Source organism: Saccopteryx leptura, chromosome 11 (assembly GCF_036850995.1).
Source record: "Saccopteryx leptura isolate mSacLep1 chromosome 11, mSacLep1_pri_phased_curated, whole genome shotgun sequence".
In the NCBI taxonomy this organism is placed as follows: Eukaryota; Metazoa; Chordata; class Mammalia; order Chiroptera; family Emballonuridae; genus Saccopteryx; species Saccopteryx leptura.
The window spans coordinates 71213228-71237794 of NC_089513.1; the positions used below are offsets into that span (position 1 = coordinate 71213228).

General features: G+C 44.6%; 1 protein-coding gene across 1 annotated transcript; it reads left to right on the forward strand.

Annotated features, from left to right (window-relative positions):
* The first annotated feature begins 1179 nt into the window (after nucleotides 1–1179).
* Nucleotides 1180–24146, forward strand: HENMT1 (HEN methyltransferase 1). The gene is made up of 9 exons (XM_066352626.1): nucleotides 1180–1696; nucleotides 15272–16135; nucleotides 16950–17050; nucleotides 18407–18532; nucleotides 19210–19322; nucleotides 20032–20166; nucleotides 20509–20688; nucleotides 21283–21460; nucleotides 23159–24146. Exons 3-9 carry the CDS (start codon nucleotides 17027–17029, stop codon nucleotides 23561–23563), a joined length of 1161 nt encoding a protein of 386 aa, XP_066208723.1. The 5' UTR covers nucleotides 1180–1696; nucleotides 15272–16135; nucleotides 16950–17026; the 3' UTR covers nucleotides 23564–24146.
* Nucleotides 24147–24567: the final 421 nt, after the last annotated feature.

The window sequence follows — 24567 nt, forward strand, 5'->3', positions numbered from 1 at the left end:
AAGCATTGAAAGAACTACTGTGCCTGGAGGGGGCCTAGTTAGTGGAATGCTTAGTCTAGGCATTTGTTGGAGGCGTTTTTCGTTCTTTTCCACTGGAGTTTATTCTCATCTTTCACGAGCTACTGCTAACCTAGAGAAGGCTCATGTGTTTGGGAGTTAAGAGAAGGCTACAAAAGACACTGAAGTTTCTACGGATGGTAACGGGCTGGGCAGTTTTATCAGCAGAAAAGAGCCTGGATATATATAATATATATGAAATAGGAAAGATCAAGGCTCGTTAGAGAGTAAAAGGCCCAGTTGACAGGAGCCGGGAAATATGCTTGGAGGGAGTAATGACTGGATAGAAACTGGGCCACTGAAGTGCCTGCAATGCTAAGATAAAACAGGAATTTAGTGACGTTTAAATAAAAAAATCAGTGGGTTTCTTAGGAGCACCAATTCCATCCCTGTGGGCTCAGTTCTAATGACGTTAAGCACCTCCCAAAGGCCTCACCTAATATAATTGTCTTTGAGGTTTACGATTTTTTGTTGTTACATTTTTTATTTATTGGTTTTAGAGAAGAGAGAGGAGGAGGAGGAGCAGGAAGCATCAACTCGTAGTAGTTGCCTTGACTAGGCAAGCCCAGGGTTTCAAACCAGGGATACTTTAGCCACTGGGCCACTGCAGGTCAGGCAGGTGGTTAGGAATTTAACGTGAATTTGGGGAGAACACATTCAGACCACAGCACCCATTAAACCAGCACAACAGTCAAGGCAAGCAGGCATCACCCCAAAAAGTTCTGTCCCTCCAACTCCATCCTCAATCACTTTCTGTCAACATAGTTTGCATTTTCTTGAATTTTAAATGGAGTCCTACACGATGTTCTCTTTTGCCTGCCTTCTTTGACTCAGCGTAATTTTGAAATTCATTCTTGTTGCTTGTGGTATTTGTTTTTGTTTTTATTACTGAGTATTACATTGTATGGATTTACCACAATTTGTTTATCCAGTCATCCGGTGATGGCCTTTTCAGTCTCTTAAGTTTGGGCCATCACGAATAAAGATGCTATAAGCATTTGTGTACTAGTCTTTGTGCAGACGTTTTTTTTTGTTTCTCTTGGCTAAATACCTAGACTTAGAGTGACAGGGTCATATGATAGTTGTGTGTTTAATGTAGTAAGAAACAACCAAACTTTTCTGAGGTGATTTTGTTACAGTAATATAATGTTATAGTAACTAAATACAGTATATAGAAATACAGAAAAATATGGAAGGTATTTAGAAATAAGTTAGGATATAATGTTAAAAGCCATTGAGGCAAGTGAATAAGGCTATGCCGTCTAGGTAGGAACTACTCTAGTGTGTACCAATATTATAGGCAGACCTTGCCTTTCGCTCATGGCCCAGTTAGTGTGTGTGTGAAGTTATATATAGACAAAAAGTGGCTTGATATGACTTTTTGGTAGGTTTAGATAAAAAGAGCTCCTTGCTAGAAACTTCCAAAAAGGTGGTTTGAGGTGATAATCCTGTAGATTGACGCCTGTTTGAAGGCATAGGCTGGAAAAGGTACTAAAGGTAAGGGTCCCCCCTGCTGCAGTAGTGGCCCAGGCTCCAATGTTGAACATGGACTTTCTCCATGCTGTTCTGACCAAGGACAGCCGAGGGGAGCACACCGATGGGGACCCATTAAGCTGCACCCAGGCACATCATAGGATTTGTGAGTAATAAACTGCCTGTGTGATTCTTGCAACTAACTTGTGTGTCTGTCATGTCTTTCCTCCGGTGGCAGTTGGTCTTGGCACTGATCAGTAGAATCCTCATAGCTGCCTCAAGAGTAGTCTCGAAGAGGCTGCCAGCCCTGCTGTTAAGCTAGAGCATCTCACTGCACAGGGAAGTCGAATTGGGGACGCCTGATCGACATAGAGCTCGGGCTCTACTGGGACAATTGTACTACTTTATATTCCCACCAGCAATGTGTAAGAATTCCAAGCTTTGTATCATAAATATTTTAAAATATTAGCCTTTCCAAAGGATGTGTTGTGATTTTAATTTAATTTCCCTTATATACAAAAAATGATGTTGAATATCTTTTCAGGTATTTATTGACATTCATTCATCTCCTATTGTGAATAACTTCAAATCATTTTCCTATTGTCTTACGTAGTTGTCTTTTATTTAGTTGGAAGAGTTATTTACATGATTTGAATATAAATTACTTTGTTTAATACATGTTTTGCAATTTTTCACATATTCTGTGGCTTGCTTTTTACTTAAAAAAACCCCACTTTCCTTTAATTTAAGAGAGAGAGAGAGAGAGAGAGAAGTATCAACTCATTGTTCTACTTAGTTGTTCCATTTAGCTGTGCAGTCACTGATTGCTTCTCATATGTGCCCTGTCCAGGGATTGAACTTGGGACCGCGCTGTGCCAGCACGATGCTCTATCCACTGAGCAACTCAGCCAGGGCTTAATTTACTTAATGGTATCATTCAAATAGCAAATACTTTTCTATTTTAATAAACTCTTCAGTTATCAATTTTGTTTATGATTCATGCTTGGTGTTCTAAGAACTACCAACCCCAAGGTTGCAATATTTTCTTATGTTTTCTAAAAGTTTTATAGTTTGGGATTTTACACGTAAGTTGTTGGGCAAACAAGTTTGTAACAAGTTTGCTCGCTTTTATTTTGCCTAATTGTGGCATTGGCACGGGCAGCGCCTGTGTGTGTAGTCTGTGAAGGGCTGTGGTGCTTTGCGGACTGCCCGCCACTGTGGGGAGGGGCGATTGTTTGCTGTTGTTGGCTGGAGAAGGGGTTTTTCCACCAGCTTGTTTTGCTGGAGAGTCCTGGAGGGGGGGGGGGAGAGAAGGAGTGCTGAGGGGCTTGGGAGCCCTGCTGAGGCTGACAGAGGGGGCCTGGGAGTCCAGGAGAGTCTTGAGAGAAAAAGGGAAGCTGTCTTCCCTGCCTGCTTGCTTGTCCACCCTTACGAGACTTGAATAAATGGAATGGCCCACCGTTCTCTGTATCAGCAGTTCCTTTACTGTCTGCCCAAATCCAATGTGAACTTGCACGGCCAGGGCGGCGGCCACTGGCCTTACACAAGTCTAGGACCCTCTTGAGTTCCTTGTTGCCTGTCGTGTGAGGTGGAGTTGATTTTCATTTTTGTCCACACATAAGCAGGTGATCCAGTACCATATGGCAGAGACTTTTCCTATTGAATTAGTTTAGCACCTTTGTCAAAAATCCCTAGACCCACTACGTATGGGTCTATTTCTGGACTCTACTTTGTTCCATTGATCTTTATCTTTTCACCAGTACCAAATTATTGGATTACTGTCGTTTTATGATAAGTTTTGAAATTAGGTAGGTTAAATTTTCCAACTTCATTCTTTTTCTTAAAAATTGCTTTGTTGGCCTGACCAGGTGGTGGTGCAGTGGATAGAGTGTCGCACTGGGATGTGGAGGACCCAGGTTCAAGACCCCGAGGTCACCAGCTTGAGCGCAGGCTCATCTAGTTTGAGCAAAGCTCACCAGCTTGGACCCAAGGTCGCTGGCTTGAGCAAGGGGTTACTTGGTCTGCTGAAGGCCCGTGGTCAAGGCACATATGAGAAAGCAATCAATGAATAACTAAGGTGTCACAACGAAAAACTGATGATTGATGCTTCTCATCTTTCTCCATTCCTGTCTGTCTGTCCCTATCTATCGCTCTCTCTGACTCTCTGTCTCTGGAAAAAAAAAAAAAATTGCTTTGTTGGCCCTGGCCGGTTGACTCAGTGGTAGAGCATCGGCATGTGGAAGTTCCCGGATCAATTCCAGGTCAGGGCACACAGGAGAAGCGCCCATCTGCTTCTCCACTCTTCCCCCTCCCTCTTCTCTCTCTCTCACTCCTGCAGCCATGACTCATTCAAGCAAGTTGGCCCCAGGCACTGAGGATGGCACCATAGCCTTGCCTCAGGTACTAAAATATAAAATAATTCAGTTGCTATGAGCAACAGAGCAATGGCCCCAAATGGGCAGAGTATTACCCCATTGGGGGCTTGCTGGGTGGATCCCAGTCAGGGTGCATGCAAGAGTCTGTCTGCCTCCCTGCCTCGCATTTAATAGTTTGGTTTTTTTTTTAAATTGCTTTGGTTAGCCTGACCTGTGGTGGCACAATGGATAAAGCATTGACCCAGAACGCTTAGGTTGCCAGTTTGGATCCCTGGGCTTGCCTGGTCAAGGCACATACCAGAAGCAACTACTATAAGATGATGCTTCCCATCCCTTCCTTCCCCCTTCCTGTCTCTCTCTCAAAAAATAAAATAAATAAAAATAAAATATTTAAAAAGATTTGCTTTGGTTACTCTTAAGTCCCTTGTGTTTCCATCAATTTCCTTTAAAAGAGAGAGAGAGACAGGCCCTGGCCAGTTGGCTCAGTGGTAGAGCGTCGGTCTGGCGAGCAGGAGTCCTGGGTTCGATTCCCGGCCAGGGCACACAGGAGAGGCGCCCATCTGCTTCTCCACCCCTCCCCCTCTCCTTCCTCTCTGTCTCTCTCTTCTCCTCCCGCAGCTGAGGCTCCATTGGAGCAGGGTTGGCCCGGGCGCTGGGGATGGCTCCATGGCCTCTGCCTCAGGCACTAGAATGGCTCTGGATGCAACAGAGCGATGACCCAGATGGACAGAGCATCGCCCCCTGGTGGGCATGCTGGGTGGATCCCGGTTGGGCGCATGCGGGAGTCTGTCTGACTGCCTCCCCGTTTCCAACTTCAGAAAAATATTTAAAAAAAAAAAAAAAAAGAAAAGAAAAAAAAAGAGATAGAGATAGAGACAGAGAGCAAGAGAGAGAGAGAGAGAGAGAGAGACAGAGAGAAGCCTAACCTGTTGCTATGCAATCGGTGTTCATGAATGAATAAATAAGAATTAAAATAATTACCATGTGTTACTAAAATAACAAATGTTCTGAACATTTTATTGTTCAAAACCACCATGAAACTAGAGTAACTTAAGAAGCCATTGTATTGAGTACCCAAAAACTAAATTTCTGATTGGTAGGTTGTTCTGAACAATCAAGGGTGTTGGATAAAACCACTCCTGTTTCCTTGGTTATGATTTCAAAGCACTGAATCAGATGAGATATGAGTAGAAATTTAAGAGTTCTTTGGAGTTACTAAGCAAATAAAAAGGAAAGGATAGTCTAGTTAGGGGCAGCCTGTGCAAAGGCCCTGAGGTATGAAAGAATAGATAATGTGTTGGGGCAGCTGTTACTATTATTGTACTTAAATTTGTTTCAAGGATAATAGGAAAAACAAGTAAGCCATACGATGGCATGGTGGCCAGATATTAGCTCTTCAGATACCGTAGTTGTCTGCTTATTTCTCATCTTGAGCCACCAGGTGGAGAGTCTATGCCTTCCAGCTAAACATTCTAGCACTAGACACAAAGATTGACACTTAGGCACTAAGCAGATATTTAAAACAAAACTTTCTCTGTGTTGGAGAGTTGGGCACCTGAAACCTGTATAATTATGTTAACCAATGTCACTCCAATAAAATTTAATTTAAAAAGGACTTTCTCTACTCACAATGCTTTTGACAACAAATGTGTGAAGGTTTCTTTCCCCATACCAACTCTTTGGACACCACTGGGTGTCCTATAATGTAATTCAATTCTGACATTAACTAGTTGGGGTTAGCAGCCTCCACAGGTAATGGGGCTCAGCCCTGCAAGACTACACTCAACCTCAGGTACCAATTATAAGAATAAGAGGGGGGTCCCCAGGTCACCCATACTTCTGTTCTAGATACAGATCGAGGGTTCCTGAGATCCCCTCATCAGGCTTAATAGTTGCTATGACAGCTCAGAACTCATGGGAACACTTCACTTACTATTACATGTATACAAGGAATATTATAAAGAATATTATCCTTTATTATAAAGGATACATATAAACCTGTAAGCTCTGGGAACCTCATTGCTTAGGGTTTTTATGGAAGCTCTATTAGAATGTCATGACATTAAATTATGAGGTCATGGGTGGTGGTGAAAGTTCCAACCCTCTAATCCAGGGGTCCCCAAACTTTTTTACACAGGGGGCCAGTTCACTGTCCCTCAGACCGTTGGAGGGCCACCACATACAGTACTTCTCTCACTGACCACCAATGAAAGAGGTGTCCCTTCGGAAGTGCGGCAGGGGCTGGATAAATGGCCTCAGGGGGCCGCATGCCGCTGGTGGGGCGGGAGCCGTAGTTTGGGGACGCCTGCTAATCATATGATTTGGTTTATCTGGCAACCAGCTCCCTCCTGAAGCTATCTCTAGGGTCACCTAGACTCAGCTCATTAGCATACAAAGAAACAGAATTTTATTACTCCAGACACTGGCTGGGTCTCAGAAGCTCTTGTGCCTGACCGGTGGTGGCACACTGATAGAGTGTCAATATGGGCTGCTGAGGTCCCAGGATAAAAACACTGACGTTGCCGGCTTGAGCGTGGGGTCGCCAGCTTGACAGTGGGATTATAGACACGACTCCATGGTCGCTGGCTTGAACTCAACGTTGCTGGCTTGAACCCAAGGTCACTGGCTTGAGCAAGGGGTTGCTGGTTGGGCTGTAGCCCCCTGGTCAAGGCACAGATGAGAAACAATCAATAAACAACTAAAGTGCCACAAATATGAGTTGATGCTTCTCATCTCTCTCCCTTCCTGTCTGTCTCTCACTAAAAAACAAAAAAGAATGAGCCTGAACTGTTTAAATTATACGTGTTTAATTAGGGCCTGGGATTATATATTTTAGGAAATTTTACATAAAATGATTAAAGTTATTTAAGGTTAAAATGGTTATCTTGAAGTTATCTGAAAAAGCCTTCTTTTCAGGTAAAAAAAAGAAAAAAAGAACATAGAGCCTGATCTGTGGGGGCACAGTGGATATTATTATTCTCACCTCCCCGTGCCTGGAACTACAGTGTGATTACTCTGTTGTTTGTTTGGAGTATGTTATCTTTACAATTTTTTTTTTTTTTTTTTTTTTTTTTTTTTAGTTATTGCTGTGGCTTGTTAGCTCAGTCAATTAGAGCATCGTCCCCAAACACCAAGGCTACAGGTATGACGAATGCTTCTCTCTCTCTCTCTCTCTCTAAAATTAAATCAATAAAAATTTTATTTTATTTTAAAGAGTTTTTATTTATTGATTTTAGAGAGGGAGAGAGAGAAACATCAGTTTGCTTTTCTGTTTATTTATGCATTTATTGGTTGATTCTTGTATGTGCCCTGATGGGGATCAAACCTGCAACCTTGGTGCATCAGGACAATGCTCTGACCAACTGAGGTACCTACTATGAAGCCTGGTGAGTTTTACCTTGAAGATATATCTAGACTCTTGCCTGACCTGTGGTGGCGCAGTAGATAAAGCGTCGACCTGGAATGTTGAGGTGGCCGGTTCGAACCCCTGGGCTTGCCCGGTCAAGGCGCATATGAGAAGAAAGTACTACAAGTTGATGCTTCTTGTTTCTCCCCTTCTCCGCCCCACCCCCGTTTTCTCTCTCTCTTTCCTCCCCTCCCTAAAAATCAATAATAAAAACCAAAAACGTATCCAGACTCTGTCTACGTTGTTTCATCTTCACAGCAGGAAGTCCAGACCACTCTCATAGCTCTCCTAACTCACTGGAATGGCCATCTAAATGGTCACCTTGCTTCCACTCTTGACACAGTAGGTGAACAGGAGGCCTGCATGGTGGCTTTGCAAACTCAGAGACCACACAGGGTGGTCTGAAATGAAAACTTTCTAACAAAGTTCTTGGCGGACAGTCATGTCCTAGGGCGGTATTTTTCTCTAACAAAGGTTCATGCTTACCTTAACTGAGCTTGTCTGTTGTCTTTTTGCATCTACAATAACATACCTGATAACATACCTTTAAAACAGTGGTTCTCAAAGTGTGCGCCCTAGAAGATTTCCAGGTGCACCCTATGGTATTCCACAGAAATATGTGCCTGTTGGGGACCAAAAAACCAACAGGGTTTTTGGAGTTTAGATTTTTGGGGGACAGAGGTGTGGGGAATTGGCTATAAGCTGACAGTCTGCCCAACCCCCCACCTCACTTGCCTGATTAGGTTGCAAAAGGCTGTTAAGCTGTGGTGCTGGATTGTTTACACTACCCCCCATGTTCCCTGGAAAGACTGGAGGCAAGTTTCTTCTATCCTTTGTTTGGTGTAAAGTTAAGATGATATGTATGGTGGGGGTTTTCTGCACTCAACACAAGAGTAAAAAGAGAGGAATTCTTCAATGTATTAATGAGGAAATGAGAGTTTGCCTTTCAAATAGATGCCCAAACATTGAAGAAATCGCTAGGACACATCAGGCTCATGTTTCTCATAAACACAAGAATGAAAAAATGTAACACATTTGCACCAGGACCAGCTGAATTTACTAAATCTTACTAAGAATGTATCTATATATATAAAAAGATAACTTTTTTGTCTTTTTTAAAATTTTTAACTCCTCTTTTTTACAATTCTAAAAAGCATAACTCAAAAAATGTAACATAAAAATGTTTTTTAATGTCAGAATAATTTTAATTTTGTTGTATTTATTTTGTTTAGTTACCATAAAAGCACGCTTGGACTTTATATTTTTTCTTTAATATTGGACTTAATTATTATAACATATTTCTCAGAAATTTGTATACAGTGCACCTACAATTACTTGTAGGATTTTCAATGCGCCCTGACTTCAGAAAGTTCGAGAACCACTGCTTTAAAACATGAGAGTTCTCTCCCAGCCCCATTGGGAACAATCACCCCACCAGAGCAGAAAGAACAAATCAACTCATTGTGTATATCATGTTCATTGTTAACAGCTAACTATCCTATGCCTGCCTTTGTAAGTAGGTATCTGTTCCTTTTACTTTTTATCCAATCCGCTTTGCCTTCTCCCGCCTCCCTAACCTATCACCAGTGGGTTTCATGTGACCCCCTTAGGTCTTCTTCCCCTTTGATTCTGATGAATAAAATAAGTGATGAAACCGCCCTTTTCCAGAGCGTTTTCTCACCCCGTTGAGACTTTGCTTCCCAGCAATTGTTGACAGTTTGGCTCAAATAAACTCAGAACATTCTTCCAGGTTTGGACATTTCTTATGTTGACAACACCTTCCAATTCATTCTCCACAAAAACAGCCAGGATGGTTGTCACTGGTCCAGTTCCGAGAGCCAGATGCTGAGATAGGAAGACTGTGTGCCAGTGACCTTCCCAGGAGAGGCCGGTAAGGGAGAGGGGAGCAGGACAGGGAAGAAACCATCACAGTGGTTCCATGTCAGGTCAAGTCCTGTGGATATCGGCTTTAGACTGATACAGCAGGGGAACTCTGGAGTATAAATTGTATCCCATTGTGTCCCAAAATTAAGGCAAGGGAGCTGATTTTAATTTTATTTATTTATTTATTTTTTTTTTTTTGTATTTTTCTGAAGCTGGAAACGGGGAGAGACAGACTCCCGCATGCGCCCGACCCGGCACGCCCACCAGGGGGCGATGCTCTGCCCCTCCGGGGCGTCGCTCTGTCGCGACCAGAGCCACTCTAGCGCCTGGGGCAGAGGCCAAGGAGCCATCCCCAGCGCCCGGGCCATCTTTTGCTCCAATGGAGCCTCGGCTGCGGGAGGGGAAGAGAGACAGAGAGGAAGGAGAAGGGGAGGGGTGGAGAAGCAGATGGGCGCCTCTCCTGTGTGCCCTGGCCGGGAATCAAACCCAGGACATCCACACGCCAGGCCGACGCTCTACCACTGAGCCAACCGGCCAGGGCCTGATTTTATATATCCTTACCAGCCAGCAATCAGCAAAAAATTGGCTCCCCAGGAGGAAGCAAGTTCTCAGACACTCCCAACTCAGAGAGCGGGGGCAGAGCTGCTCGGGAGCCTCAGGCAAGTAGCTAAAGTGGCTCAACTGGGTCAGGGGGTTCACTTCCGAGAAGGTTCACTCACAAGGCCAGCAGGACAGGCTGATGCTGGCAGGCCTGGGTGGGGCTGGGGCACGTTTGGTTTCTCTCCCTGTGAGCCTCCACGTGGGGCTGCTGGTTCTTCCCCCAGCCTGGCATCTTGGTTCCTGGAGGAGGGGTTCCAAGAGACAGGAAGTAGAAGCTGCCAGTTTCTTAACACCAGGGCCTGGAATTGGCCCTGTGATATTTGGTTCATTGGTGAAATCACAAAATCCATGCAGATTCAAAAGGAGAAGAAACAGACCCCTGTGTCGCAGTAGGAGTGGCAAAGAATTTGTGGATCTTGATCAGTCACAATTTTCCTTCTGGCCACAAACTGTTTACATTCATTCCTTTTATATGCAAAATGAAATTGCTTTTTCCAAAGTCCTCCAAATATTTTATCCTAATTTGAGCATTAGACTCAAGCTAGGACACAGGACTCTTGGTCAGACCTGCTAGACTAGAACGATAGGAGAAGGACTTTTAGCTTTCTTTTTTTTCCACTTAAAACAAATATGCGGTCCATAATAGGCTCACTGTGCATGCTTACTGAATGGGTAATCCTATTTCTCATTTTCAGTGGAATGAATCAACATTCAGAGAGGATAAGTAAATTTCCAAAGGTACAAGAGTAATAGTCAAATGAAAATTTTAAGGTCTTTTTGACTTAAAATGCATTCTTTTTTTGGGGGGGTTAAGGCTATTTTTAAAATTAATTTTAATGAGGTGAGATAGATAAATCAGGGTACATATGTTCAGAGAAAACATCTCTAGGTTATTTTGACATTTGATTATGCTGCATTCCCATCACCCAAAGTCCAATTGTCTTCCGTCACCTTCTAACTGGTTTTCCTTGTGCCCCTCCCCTCCCCCAACTCCCTCCTTCTCCTCCCCCCCCCCAACCACCACACTCTTGTCCATGTCTCTGAGTCTCATTTTTATGTCCCACCTATGTATGGAATCATATAGTTCTTAGTTTTTTCTGATTTACTTATTTCGCTCAGTATAATGTTATCAAGGTCCATCCATGTTGTTGTAAACCTACAAAGGAGCCCCCATAAGGATGACTTCCGACTTCTCAACATAAAATGCATTCTTAGAATATGTAATGTGGTCTGTAGCGCTGTGGGAATTAGAATCTGGTGGAGGGAGGCAAGATTAGGTATAATGAAAAAATGAGATGACAAAGGGTAAGCTAAGGTGTTGGCTGTGGGAAGGAACAGATGCAAGTGACAGCTTGAAGGTCGAGGTTTGGGGAGTGTCCAAGTGTGGGAAGGGTGGAAATGGACAGAGCCAAGGATGATCTCCAGCCTCTGAAACAGTAGAGACCAGGAGAATGAGGAAATAGGCACATTTGGAGAGAGACCTGGATTTGACAATTCAAGTTCATAAATGAGCCAACGAGCAGGGAAGGCAAAAACTCTAGATTCAGGAATCCTATACAGTTCACTTAAGTTTTAAATTTAAAATTATTAAAAAAAATTTTTTTTTGAAATTTTTTGAACGGTGGCCCTGGCCAGATAGCTCGGTTGGTTGGAGCATCAGTCCAAAGTGCAGAGGTTGCCAGTTAGATCCCTGGTCAGAGCACGTACAGGAACAGATCGATATTCCTGTCTCTCTCTCTAAAAAAAATCAATAAATTAAAAAAAATTAAATTGTGGTATAAATACATGTAAAATACATATAAAAGTTACCATGTTTAGGTGTGTAGCTCAGTGGCATTATGTACATTTACACTATTGTGCAATCATCACCCTCCACCATCCACCTATAGAACTTTCTCTGTCATCTCGAACTGAAATAATAACTCCCAATTCTGTCCTCCCTTGAGCTTCCGGCCACCACCACTCTGCTTTCTGTCTCTATGAACTTGACTCTGCTAGGTACCTCATATACATGGAATAACACTGAAGGGGAGAAAAAATAATTCCCCCTCTACCCTTCGGAGTTCTTGGCTGGGACTCCCTGTAATAAAAGACAGACTAACGGGAGAAAAACAGAAGTTTGTAACATGCATACCTCATGTATGATATATATGCTCTCAGGAAGAGTAACTCCCACCTTAAACACCATCCTCAGCAGAGACCAAAGGAAGATATTGGGGTGGGGTGGGGGGTAGCCAGTTAGGGGAGGTCACCAGGAAAAGCATAGTAAACAGAGGTAAGGTTTATTTTGCAGATTTAAGTCAGTATCTTCTCCATTGATAAGATTTCTTGTGATTTAGTCACCTTCCTCCGCTTGGTATAGAGGGGGAGACATCCTGGTAAATGGAGATTTCCTTTATAAATGTTCATTTCCCTTACGAAAGGGTGACTTCTGTGTTTTCAGGGCTTCTCTTGTGTCTGCTGTTTCTTTAAATAATTAGCTCAAAACAACCCGAATGCCAAAGAAGCGTATTTTGGGGTGGCACATTCTGCTCCTCAGCATCCCTGCCTTTGACACTTCTCCGAGTTTCACAGTCCAGAAGCAGAGTTGTTCGGTTGTTCCGTATCTCACCGAACCAGTCTTCTGACCCTGCCAGCAGGTCAGTTAGGTCAGGGTGGTCTTGTTTCAGGAGGTGGTGGTACCAAAGGGTCCCAAAGTTAGGCTTATAAGCTGCGAACCAGTCTTCTAACCCTGCCAGCATGTCAGTTAGGTCAGGGTGGTCTTGTTTCAGGAGGTGGTGGTACCGAAGGGGTCCCAAAGTTAGGCTTATATGCTGCGAACCAGTCTTCTAACCCCGCCAGCATGTCAGTTAGGTCAGGGTGGTCTTGTTTCAGGAGGTGGTACCGAAGGGGTCCCAAAGTTAGGCTTATATGCTGCGAACCAGTCTTCTGACCCTGCCAGCAGGTCAGTTAGGTCAGGGTGGTCTTGTTTCAGGAGGTGGTGGTACCGAAGGGGTCCCAAAGTTAGGCTTATAAGCTGCAAGCAATCAGGTATTTAAAGAGGCATTCCTATGGAAACAAAAGGAAAAAAAACCAAAGGCAAATGTTTAGAACAGACTATAAACTGTTTTTTGTTTTTTTAAATTTACTGATTTTAGAGAGAGAGAGGAAGGGAGAGAGAGAGATTGATCCATTGTTTCACTTATTTATACGTTCACTGGTTGACTTTTTTGTGGCAGAGACAGAGAGAGTCAGAGAGAGGGACAGATAGGGACAGACAGGAAGGGAGAGAGATGAGAAACATCAATTCTTCATTGTGGCTCCTTAGTTGTTCATTGATTGATTTCTCATATGTGCCTTGACAGGGGGCTACAGCAGACCGAGTGACCCCTTGCTCGAGCCAGCGACCTTGGGCTCAAGCTGGTGAGCCCGCACTCAAGCTGGCAACCTCGGGGTCTCGAACTTGGGTCCTCCACATCCCAGTCCAATGCTCTATCCACTGCACCACCGCCACTGCCTGGTCAGGCTCTGGTTGACTCTTATATGTGCCCTGACCAAGGATTGAACCTACAATCTTGGTGCATCGGGACAATGCTATCAAGACCAACGTCTAGAAGCCTTGACTAACTGCCCTCTAAGTTAGTCAAGATTTCTAGATGTTGGTCTTGAAGCATATTCAGTCTGAGCGAGAAGAGGCAGTGGCAATCTGAGAGATATTCCTGGTTTGAATGTTTCTGGTGATGTCATGAGGTGTTCCGGTGAACTTTCTGAGTGGCCTGCACAACAAAGGGCACAAAGGTCGTCCCTACGTGAGCTGTTGTGGTGATTTCTCGGAAGCTGACATTAAGCCATCCGGCTTCAGCATTCAGGACTTTGGGAAAAGGGTGGTTTTTGTTCTTAGTGATTCCAGCTCAGAAGGGCAATTGGAAATGTTAGAGTCATATTGGAGAAAGCTAGAATTCGGGATCCAGTCCTGTTTTCAGGTAGGTAATGGAACCTCAAAGGCAATGCATGGACCTAGAATCTCATGTCCACAAAAGTGAGCTACTAAAAATTATTCTTCCTCTCCCCTCACTCCCATACAATATCTGCCCTTTTGTGCTTGGCTTACTTCACTTAGCACAATGTCTTCAAGGTTCATCCACCTTCTAACAGGCCCGAGTGCCATTCTGTTTAAAGGCTGAGTAGTATTTCATTGTATGTATGTGCCACTTTTATCCATTTATCCACCAAGGGACATTGAGGTTTCTACCTTTTGCTGTTCTGAATAATGTTGCTGTGAACATTGGTGTGCAAATATCTGTTTGCATCTCTCTTTTTAAAATTTTTATTGATTTTAGAGAGAGGAGGAGATTTTAGAGAAAGGCGGGGGAGAGGAGTGGGAAGCATCAACTCTAGTTGCTTCTCACAGGTGCCTTGACCAGGCAAACCTGGAGTTTTGAACCAGTGACCTCAGCATTGCAGGTCAATGATTTATCCACTATGCCACCACATATCTGTCTGATTCTCTGCTTTCAATTTTTTGAGTGTATGCTGCTGATCAATAAACTGTGGCATATGGAGGTTTTTAAAGCATTTGGGCAGTCTGACCTGTGGTGACGCAGTGGGTAAAGCATTCAACCTGGAATGCTGAAGTTCCCGGTTCAAACCCTGGGCTTGCCCGGTCAAGGCACATACAAGAAGCAACTACTATGAGTTGATGCTTCCTGCTCCTCCCCACCCCTCTTTCTCTTTCTCTAAAAATCAATAAATAAAGTCTTAAATAATAAAAGAATTTGGGCAGACATTGATTTGAATTGGGTAGCTCCTACCCACTGAGTTAAGACTTTCATAGGAAAAATAAATAAAAGACTTGTATAGGGAAGATGCTAAAGCAAAGCAAGAAAATGATTTGGCTATAGCTTAGTGTGTGCTTTATTTGAGAAAGCCTGGTTGGCCGTTTGTGATGGAGACCTTTGCAGCTGTAGGTTCTAGTTTGCTTATATAGGCAGCCAAGGCATTGCAGCCACTGCAGTCTAATGGCCTCTCTGTTGAATTAACTTAAAAATACCTAGGGGTAGCCTGACCTGTGGTGGTGCAGCGGATAAAGTGTGACCTGGAAAGCTGAGGTTGTAGGTTCAAACCCCTGGCTTGCCCAGTCAATGCACATATGAGTTGATGCTTCCTGCTTCTTCCCTCTTCTCTTTGTCTTGCTCTCTCTCCTCTCTCTAAAGTCAATTTAAAAAACGTTGGGGTGGGATTCATTCACTAACATTTACAGGTTCTATTTAAATTAGGGATTCTGTAATAAGGAATATGCTCTTTAAGTGACAATCTAAAAAATATAATAATGACAGTCTGTCAAGCTGCAGTGTCTCTAGGGAACGTCCCAGTGAAGCTCACCTTGAGTTTTTTCCTTTTTTAAATAATTGATTAGAAAGAGGGAGAGAGAGCACGCGCGCGCAATAAACCGACCTGCTGTTTCACTCATTTATGCATTCCTTGTTGATTCTCGCAGGTGTCCACGGAGGGAACTGCAATCCTGGTGCATGCGGAGGACGCTCCAACCAACTATCAGGCTAGGGCGAGTTAAGGTCCTTTCTTTCAGAGACTCGACTCTTCCGATTACCAAAACAAAACAAGAATCATGTAGCTTTTTTTGGTGATACCTCAAAGCTGTTAGCACTGTGCTTTGCATATTATGGATATTATTTGCAAATACACTTCTGATATATAATTTGTGGTATACTAATGGCTCATTAGTTTATTAGTAAACACCAGCTTTTGTCTTTTAAAATAGGACAAAAAAATATGACTAAACAAAATCCCCCCCCCCCCCAAGGCAGCAAGTTCGCTTCTCTCTTTCCCTCCTTAAACTCTTCCACCACATTCGAGAAAGAACTGATTATGACGTGTCAAGCTGAATCTCGGCAGCGGAAGGAGGGCCCGATACAGTAACGTTGCTAGGAAACCAGACGGTTGCGTCCCCAGCACGCAGAAGCTACCGGCTGGAGGTTTGGGGCTGAAACTTCTGCGAGTTCAGACGTACTGAACCAACTTGACCCAGCTTAGGGGACCCCAGAGGCCCCTGTGGATGGGCCTAGGGACCCGAGCGGCGGCTGACTCGAACAGCAGCCGCCGCGGCTCGCGCTCTGGCCGGGACCGTTTCCAGCTCCGGCCGCGCACCCAACAGCCGCCGGAGCTCGGGGCCCGCGGAGGCGCGGGCCGCCTCCGTCCAACAGCCGCGGCTAGGAAATGGCTTCGGGCCACCCGCGGCTAGGAAATGGCTTCGGGCCACGCGCCACTGCGGCCGTTAGGAGAGGCAAGACCGACGCCGTGGAGCCCGGAGCCAGGGGTCAGCGGGCTGGGCGCCTCGCGGACGGTGAGGGCGCACGTCGAAAGCGCCGGCGGCGCAGGTGTGGCGGCCGGCAGGCACAGCCACGCAGCGAGACTGCGCATGCGCGGCCGTCGAGGGCGGGGCCAGGAGTTAATGAAGGAGGCTCTGCACCCGCCGCTGGTCCGCGGAGCTGCGGTTTGCGCCTCCCACGCGCTGTTTACTCCGGGGTAGGACAGGCGACGACTCAGGCTCAGGACCATAACGTGGGGTAGCTGGAGGACGGTTTCGGGATTCGAGTTGGAGAATAACTCAAAAAGTTAGGCGATTGACATGTTGCCTACATTTTAGACCAAGTTGTAGTTGATAGAGACAGACGTTCAGTAGGGACCCCAAATTGAACCTCAAGTTCATCCGCGCTGGTTGGATAGATGTTGGAGCATCTCTAGTTTATTACGCGTAACACCTTTTTTTTTGGCCTCGAAATTTCATTTTGACCATATGTGAAAGAGTAATTGCAAGCCATCTGAATGATGTCGAGGGCTCTAGTGAAATAGTCAAAACAGGTGGGATTGTACAGTTTGTATCAAAGTAAATGAACAGTAAAAGAACGAGCGTTACTGCATTTAGTTGGGTTGGGGTAGTGCTGTACCTAGGTTTTCTGAGCTGGTGGCGCTTGTCTGAAACAACGTACTGGAAACATTCTGTGAGGCTAAATGGTAATACGGAAAGAGAACGAACGGAGAAAGCCCACTTTCTCCCTTCTGGGTTGGTCTAGGCAGCTATTTAGTCCGGTCTTCTTTTTGTTTTTATTTTCTTTTCGTCCAGGCGTCTTCTTATAATTGATATTTTGTATTTACAGCGCCGTCCTTGCTGATTCCTGGAACTTGAAGGCTACATCTATATTTTTATTGTTTCAACAAAACTTTGAGAGACAAAATGGAACAGAGCAACACCGAAGAGGTAATTGCTGCCCTTTCTAAGCAGCTTGCATGACTCCCAAGTTATTCTGGCAATGGTAGATACGTTGAGTTAATAGGGCATGACAATTACACTTTAAAAATGTTTTTCTTTTTTTAAATAAAACTAGGCTACAAGGAAGTTGCATATTTGGCTTGTATTTTATTACTCTTGGACAGAAGTGAGTTTTGGACTGTACTCCTTTATGCTACGGTATTTAGAAGCAGGAATACAGTTGGGATTAATCATAATTACTTTCTTCTTTATTTTTATTTTTTTTCTTAAGTGAGGGGAGGGGAAGCAGAGAGGCATCCCCAACGGAGCTATTTTTAATACCTAAAGGGGAGGCTCCACAGAGCCATCTTCATTGTGCGGGGGTAGGGGGAACAGGCACAACATGATGGAATCAATCTAGCCATGGCTGTGGGAGAGGAAAAGAAAGAAGAGGGAGGGGGAGGGAAGGAGAAGCAGATGGGTTGCTTCTCCTGTGTGCCCTGACTGGGAATCAAAGGGGGAACACCTGCATGCCTGGTTAATGCTCTACCACTGAGCCAATTGGCCAGGGCTGTAATTTTCCCTAATGGGGTCATGTTAAAGATACATTCTGACACAATTATTAGGACTGTTGCCATAAGAGCATTTCAGTTAAGGGTGAAATTGGGCTCAACTCCATATATAATAGAGACTAATGGGGTTCATAGCCTGTGAGCAGAGTGAGGGGGGTCAGTGGATAGAGAAGAGACAGCAAGGGTATGAGGATATGGGGATTCTTGCTAAATAGATTTACAGATTTAAGAGGATTCTTGCGGCCATAGTGATCAGCTATAAAGGTTATTGGTCAGAGCCAGAGTTCGATCACATGTCAAGGGTAGGGGACTCTCTACTGACTGTGGAAATCTTGCTAAAATTGGGCAAGGCTGGGCCAAGACAGAACAGTGTCCAGATTCAGGCCTGGTCAGAAGAAGTCGCAAAGGAGCCTGACTTCAGTTTGGTCAGGAGAGACTTTGTCAGTTATAAACAGTTTCCAGCCTCCTACCTGCCTGAATTTCAGGCTTTGCAAGTTCACTAAAGATCCATTGTGGTGGAGAGGCTTATAATTGTTTTATCAAATGCATTTGTAAGTAATTTTCCGTTCAGCTGACTCTGAGCTATAGAAACTGTAAAACCAGATTCTTAATAAGAGAGGAGACTTAGGTAAACTATGGAGGAAATAAATTGCCTTCTAATGATTCTAGAACAGAGGTGGTTGAAGGACCAATCTGCCCTGCCAATTAATTGGGAGAAATGAAGCTGTTATTTTCTTATTTAATTCCTGAAGTCATGTGTGATTTAGAACATTTTTTGTTTGTAAACTTTCAGGGCAACGGTGTGGTTGATGGTAATGTTGACCTTCCTGTGAAGAAGGCAATTAATTTTTACCCTCCATTATACAGACAGCGTTACAACTTCGTTAAAGATCTAGTGAATAAACATAAACCCAAGAAGGTAGGTATCTGCTTCCAAACATTTAATTAAAATTATCCTCGCCCTGGTGGGTGGCGCAGTTAGAGCATCATCCCATAGTGTCAGGGTCACAGGCTCGATCCCAGGTCGCTCAACCCTGCAGGTGCCAGCTCAGCCCCCAAGGGCACTGGCTCGAGCTCCGGTCAGGGCACATGTGCGAAGCCATCAGTGGCACAACTAAGGGGAACAAGTCAATGCTTCTCTCTCTCTCTCCCTCTCTCCCTCTCCCAATCCTCTTCCTTCCTGCCCCTCTCTCCCTCCCTCCCTCCCTTCTCTGTCAGGAAAAAAATAAACTATTCTATAAAACGTTTTGTCAAATTAGAGGTCTTGGTAAGTACACAGAGCTGTTCAAAAAGTATTGCAAGGAGGGGAGGGGTTATAGAGAAAACTAAGCTCCAAAGAGCTGGGTGAGGGAAGAGGAGAAAGTTTGGTTAACATGTGATGTTAAAGAGGGCTTATTTCCTACCCCCACCCCAGGCTTATGTCTCAAGATTAATTTCCTTCTGTGTATTTTTTTTTTCTGCCAAAAAGATCCCTCCTTATAATGTTTTATTATGGTTTCATTTTTTGATGCCCACTCCCTATAAAAGAAAGTCTTTGATCCTATTTCACTTCTGGATATAAATGTCTTTGAAATAATCATTACATCTCATCTACAGGTTGCAGACTTGGGGTGTGGTAATGCTTCACTTATACAGATGATTAAATCACACAGTTGCCTTGAACTTATTGTTGGAGTAGATATCAATGAAGATAAAATAGGATCCAAAAGGTAATACCTCGTTTCTGGAAGAATGGTGCGTTAATCTAAAACTAGTGGCGCTATTGAATATGCTGAGAGGACCTGTCAATTTCATGCAACATATAAAATATGGTAAACATTAAAATGGGTTGTATGTTCTACACTGAGAGAGCCTCAGGCTCACTGAATATTGCCTGTGTGATAATACTAATTAGCTGTGTACATTGTATATAATACCTGTTTTCTACCAGTGTAGAAAGCATGGCCTCAATTAAGTAATTATAGTAGTCAAAGCATTGCAAATTCAATTTCATATGGCAGGAATCTAATTACTTTAATTGGACACATGGTAACAGCACAGCTCCAGACCACGACCTCCAATTTGAAACAGCAGCTCTCCAATCTCCAAATATATAATGGACTTCATAGATTGTTTCAAGAATGTTTTCCTTTTAAAGAACAAAAAGTTGAAAATCATTGGTCCAGAGTGAGCTAGGAGAACAAAAGTATATATATTAAAATGAGAGCAATATCAAATAATTATTCAGAATCTCCTTATTAGCCAGTTACTTCCCCATGAGAGGAAATTACTCTGTGACCTGGCTTTAATACATCACAGACAACGGGCCAGCCCCGGACACCCCACTGTAGGCAGAATATAACTCTCAGTTCAGCAGTTGGGATGATTCTAACCAGTTCGTGTTCAAATGTCCTGGCTTCTACAATGCCGCTGTTGCAGGTGTAACCTGTCTCCAGTCTCGGGGGATTACCTAAGTCCCCGGGACCTGAATTTGTCCATCGTCTTGTATCACGGCTCCGTTGTGGAAAGAGACTGCCGGTTGCTTGGCTTTGACTTGGTAGCCTGTATCGAGTTGTAAGTATTAAATGGACTTCCTTTTGTATCAATTCATTAGAAACATCTCATCTCATTGAATTAGTCTTAGTAAACTTTGTACGCTAAATATAATCTTAATTTTTATTTGTAAAGAAACTTGCTTGTGGGTTGGGGACTGGCATTTTGCCGTTCTCTCTCATCTGGAATGGGTGAAGGGAAGGGTGAGACCAGTGTAGGTCTCTATTTACCTCTTCAAAGAAGCAGATACCTACCTTCTTGGACAGATCAGTGCAGAAGTAGACATTGTTTTGCTAAATCAATGAGGAAAACATTTGCAAGTGAAGCTCGATTTTATTAGATCTTTCCCACTAACCATTTCAGAATAGAACATTTGGATTCCGAAGATCTGGCCAGGTTTCCTGAAGTCGTGTTTGGGTACTTGTGTCCGGCCATGATCGTCATCAGCACGCCAAACTCGGATTTCAACCCCCTGTTTCCAATAGTGACCTTAAGAGATTCAGATCACAAATTTGAGTGGAACAGGAAGCAGTTTCAGACCTGGTGAGTTCATAATTGGGTTTTTTGGACCCTCCCGAAAGTTTAAATTCCTGTGAAGTAAGTCTGGATCTATACTATTAACTTTCTTCCAATAACATTGATTTCCAAAGTGCAATTTAGCAAAAATAAAAAAAAGGGGGAGGGGAGTTTGTTTTATCTTAGGTCTCACGTAAGTGTGGGCACCAGGTGTGAAGGCATCAGAGGTGTTGGTGTGAAGATCAGGAAACAAAACTGAGGGAAGGTGTGGGACTGAGTGTGATGCCCTGGCCCAGGGCTTGACAAGGTCATGGCATAATTCCAAACCTAAAGAAGGGCTGGGATTAGAGCCCTGTGGTGTCCCTGCCACCCCTATAACCTGCACGGTAGCTTTCCTTTTCTCCATATCCGGTGCTTAATTGAACTCCCAGTCATTGCTTTAATGCCCCTCAGAGAGATAAGCAGACCCCCTGATGTGGCATTCTGTGGAGCTTGTAAGAATTTGCAACTTTGAAGTATTTTTGTTCATTGTATTTTTCATCTTCTATTCTACTAGAAATTGCTATCTGTTTAACAGGAGCTCTAAGTTTAGGAAAAACCATCTCCTTGTTTGGGTTTCAGGGCCTTAGATGTGGCAAATTGCTATGGTTACTCCGTGGAGTTTACTGGTGTTGGGGAGCCCCCGGAAGACGCTGGCAATGTCGGCTACTGTACCCAGATAGGGGTCTTCCAGAGAATCGGAGCCCCGGCAACCAAGTCGTGTGGTGCAGAGCAGTGTGGTGAACACATTTATAAAATTGTGAGTATTCTTTATGAGGTAGCTCTTGGGACGAGAATTACATTTACTGGGATGGTGAGCTTTTTTTTTTTTGTATTTTTCCGAAGTTGGAAGCAGGGAGGCAGTCAGACATTCTCCCTCATACCTCATGCCCCTGACCAGGATCCACTCGGCATGCCCACTAGGAGGCGATGCTCTGCCCATTTGGGGTGTTGCTCCATTGTGGCTGGAGCCATTTTAGCACCTGAGGCAGAGGCCATGGAGCCATCCTCAGCGCCCAGCCAACTCTGCTCCAATGGAGCCTTTGCTGCGGGAGGGGAAGAGAGAGATAGAAAGGAAGGAGAGAGGGAAGGGTAGAGAAGCAGATGGGCACTTCTCCTGTGTGCCCTGGCCAGGAATGGAATCTGGGACTTACACAAGCTGGGCCAATGTTCTACCGCTGAGCCAACCGGCCAGGGTTTGTTTTTTGTTTGTTTGTTTTTTTAAATTAGGAATTCCCAGTGTAGAGATAAGTATGACTTTTTTTTTCTTTTTAAAAGATTTTTTATTTATTGATTTTAGAGAGAGAAGAAAGAGAGAAAAAAAGAGAGAGAGGATGTGGGGGCGGGGGAGGAGCAGGAAGCATCAACTCCTTGTTGCTTTTCATATGTGCCTTGACAGGGCAAGCCCAGGGTTTCGAACTGGCGACCTCAGCATTCTAGGTTGATGCTTTATCCACTGCACCAGCACAGGTCAGGCATAATGACCTTATTATGAGTTTGGCTCTGGGAGAATTCTACATGCCCCACGACTGTCGGAGGTCTAGCATGGTCCTTGAGACAGCCCGGCCTTTCGCCACGGCTTCGGAGCCATCTGGGCCCACAGCCCCGCTTTGCTGGGCCTGCGCAGGGAGGAGGGGAGCCAGCAGCAGCCCCACAGCTGGGCTCCGTCCTGACTTGGAACTGAGCCTCCAAGCTCCTTGGACCTTTTTGGTTTCAGGAGGTAAAGTGAAGGACCAACACAGTTTCCTTTTAATTAGCAACGCTTTTTTGTTTAACCCTATGTGTCAATAGCTTGACACTCATTATAGGTGTGGCATTCACAATTAGTAAGGTTTGACGTTTGTACATACAACTAATTTGTGTGTGTGTGTGTATGTGTGTGTAACAGTGACAGAGAGGGACAGACAGACAGGAAAGGAGAGAGATGAGAAGCATCAGCTCAGTTGCGGCACCTTAGTTGTTCATTGATTGCTTCTCGTGTACCTTGAATGGGGGGCTCCAGCTGAGCCAGTGACCCTTTGCTTAAGCCAGCAACCATGGGGTCATGTCTGTGATCCCATGCTCAAGCTGGTGAGCCTGGCTCAAGTCAGTGACCTCAGGGTTTCGAACCTGGGTCCTCAGCATCCCAGGCCAACTCTCTATCCACTGTGCAACCGCCTGGTCAGGCTACAGTTAATTCTTCATGTGGTATATTGTTAGTACTAATAATTTAGAAGATTTTCCTATATTCTAAGTGGTTTAAAAAAAATCTTTTTTAAGTTTTTTTTATTGATTTTAGAGAGAAAAACGATGAGGGAGAGAAACATCGATCTGTTGTTTCATTTATTTATGCATTCACTGGTTGATTCTTCTATGTGCCCTGACTTGGGATTGAACCCATAACCTTGGTGTATCCAGATGATGCTCTCACCAACTGAGCTACCCGGCCAGGGCTAAGTGCCTTGTTTTCCCCCTTCAGGCTTATTCAGTTTCATATCCGAGTTTACAGCAGAAACAAGTCCGCAAACTCATGTTAACAAATGAGGTGTCTCGACAAGTCCAAAACATGAGGTGGAGCTACGCCTTGGGCCTGAGTCTCCTACAGAATGGCAAAGAAAACGGTCAAAAGACCAGGGACCCCGGGCTCCTCACCTTTCCCGCGCCGGTCTTCACAGAACTTGAAAAACTCAAGATAGAGCAGTCCCCAAAGCCTTTCTGTTTTGGGAATAAGTTTTACGTGCCGCTGGAGAGACTGCTGGCCTACCCCAGGGTGAGCCGCCTGTGCGACAGCGTGGACACGATGCGAGCGCTCATTGCCGACACGGTGCCACTGAACACGGACGGCTCCGCAGTCACGGTCGACCTGCGTGATCACAGTCAGTGAGCCGTCCGTCCCCAACCGTGGGGTCTGAGCCACAGATGGGCTCACCTAGGATATTTTTTGTGTGGCCATAATTCAAATAACTATTGATATTGAAATTACTTGACTTGTTCTTTTTTTTTTTTTTTTTTTGTATTTTTCTGAAGTTGGAAATGGGGAGGCAGTCAGACAGACTCCCGCATGTGCCCAACTGGGATCCACCCGGCATGCCCACCAGGGGGCGATGCTCTGCCCATCTGGGGCATTGCTCTGTTGCAACCAGAGCCATTCTAGCGCCTGAGGCAGAGGCCACAGAGCCATCCTCAGCGCCCTGGCCAACTTTGCTCCAATGGAGCCTTGGCTGCAGGAGGGGAAGAGAGAGACAGAGAGGAAGGAGAGGGGGAGGGGTGGAGAAGCAGATGGGCGCTTCTCCTATGTGTCCTGGCCGGGAATCGAACCCAGGACTCCTGCACGCCAGGCCGACACTCTACCACTGAGCCAACTGTCCAGGGCCTTGACTTGTTCTTTTTTTTAAAAAAAAAATAGGCTTATTTTGTTTGGGGTGTGTGCAGGGAGTTCCTGATACGCTTGATTTTTGTTGTTGTTGGAGCCCTATGTTGACATTAAAGAAATTCTAACAGAAATTGAGAAGCTTAACACTTCTTCCCAGGGGATATGGGTAGCTTTTAAATCTCGGTTGTCTACCTCCTTTGGGCTAATTTCTGAACTCCAATACTTAGCCTAAAACATGCAAAACAGGGATGCAGGTGATTGAAGCACGTGGAAACCTTATGTAAACCAGTGTTTTCAACCGTGAGTCCAGGGACAGGTCTGCCAGGAATTCCATGCCAGTCCACAAAAGAGCTAACCACCCTGACATTATATGGAGATTACAGACCCAGTGATCTTAGTCTAATTCACTTATGCTCGGTGATTCCTGCCTTAGCGGTCCCGGAAATTAGTTCTCCTATTTTCACTGGTCCCCAAGGGTAAAAAGGTTGAAGACCATGGGTGTAAACCCTGGCTGT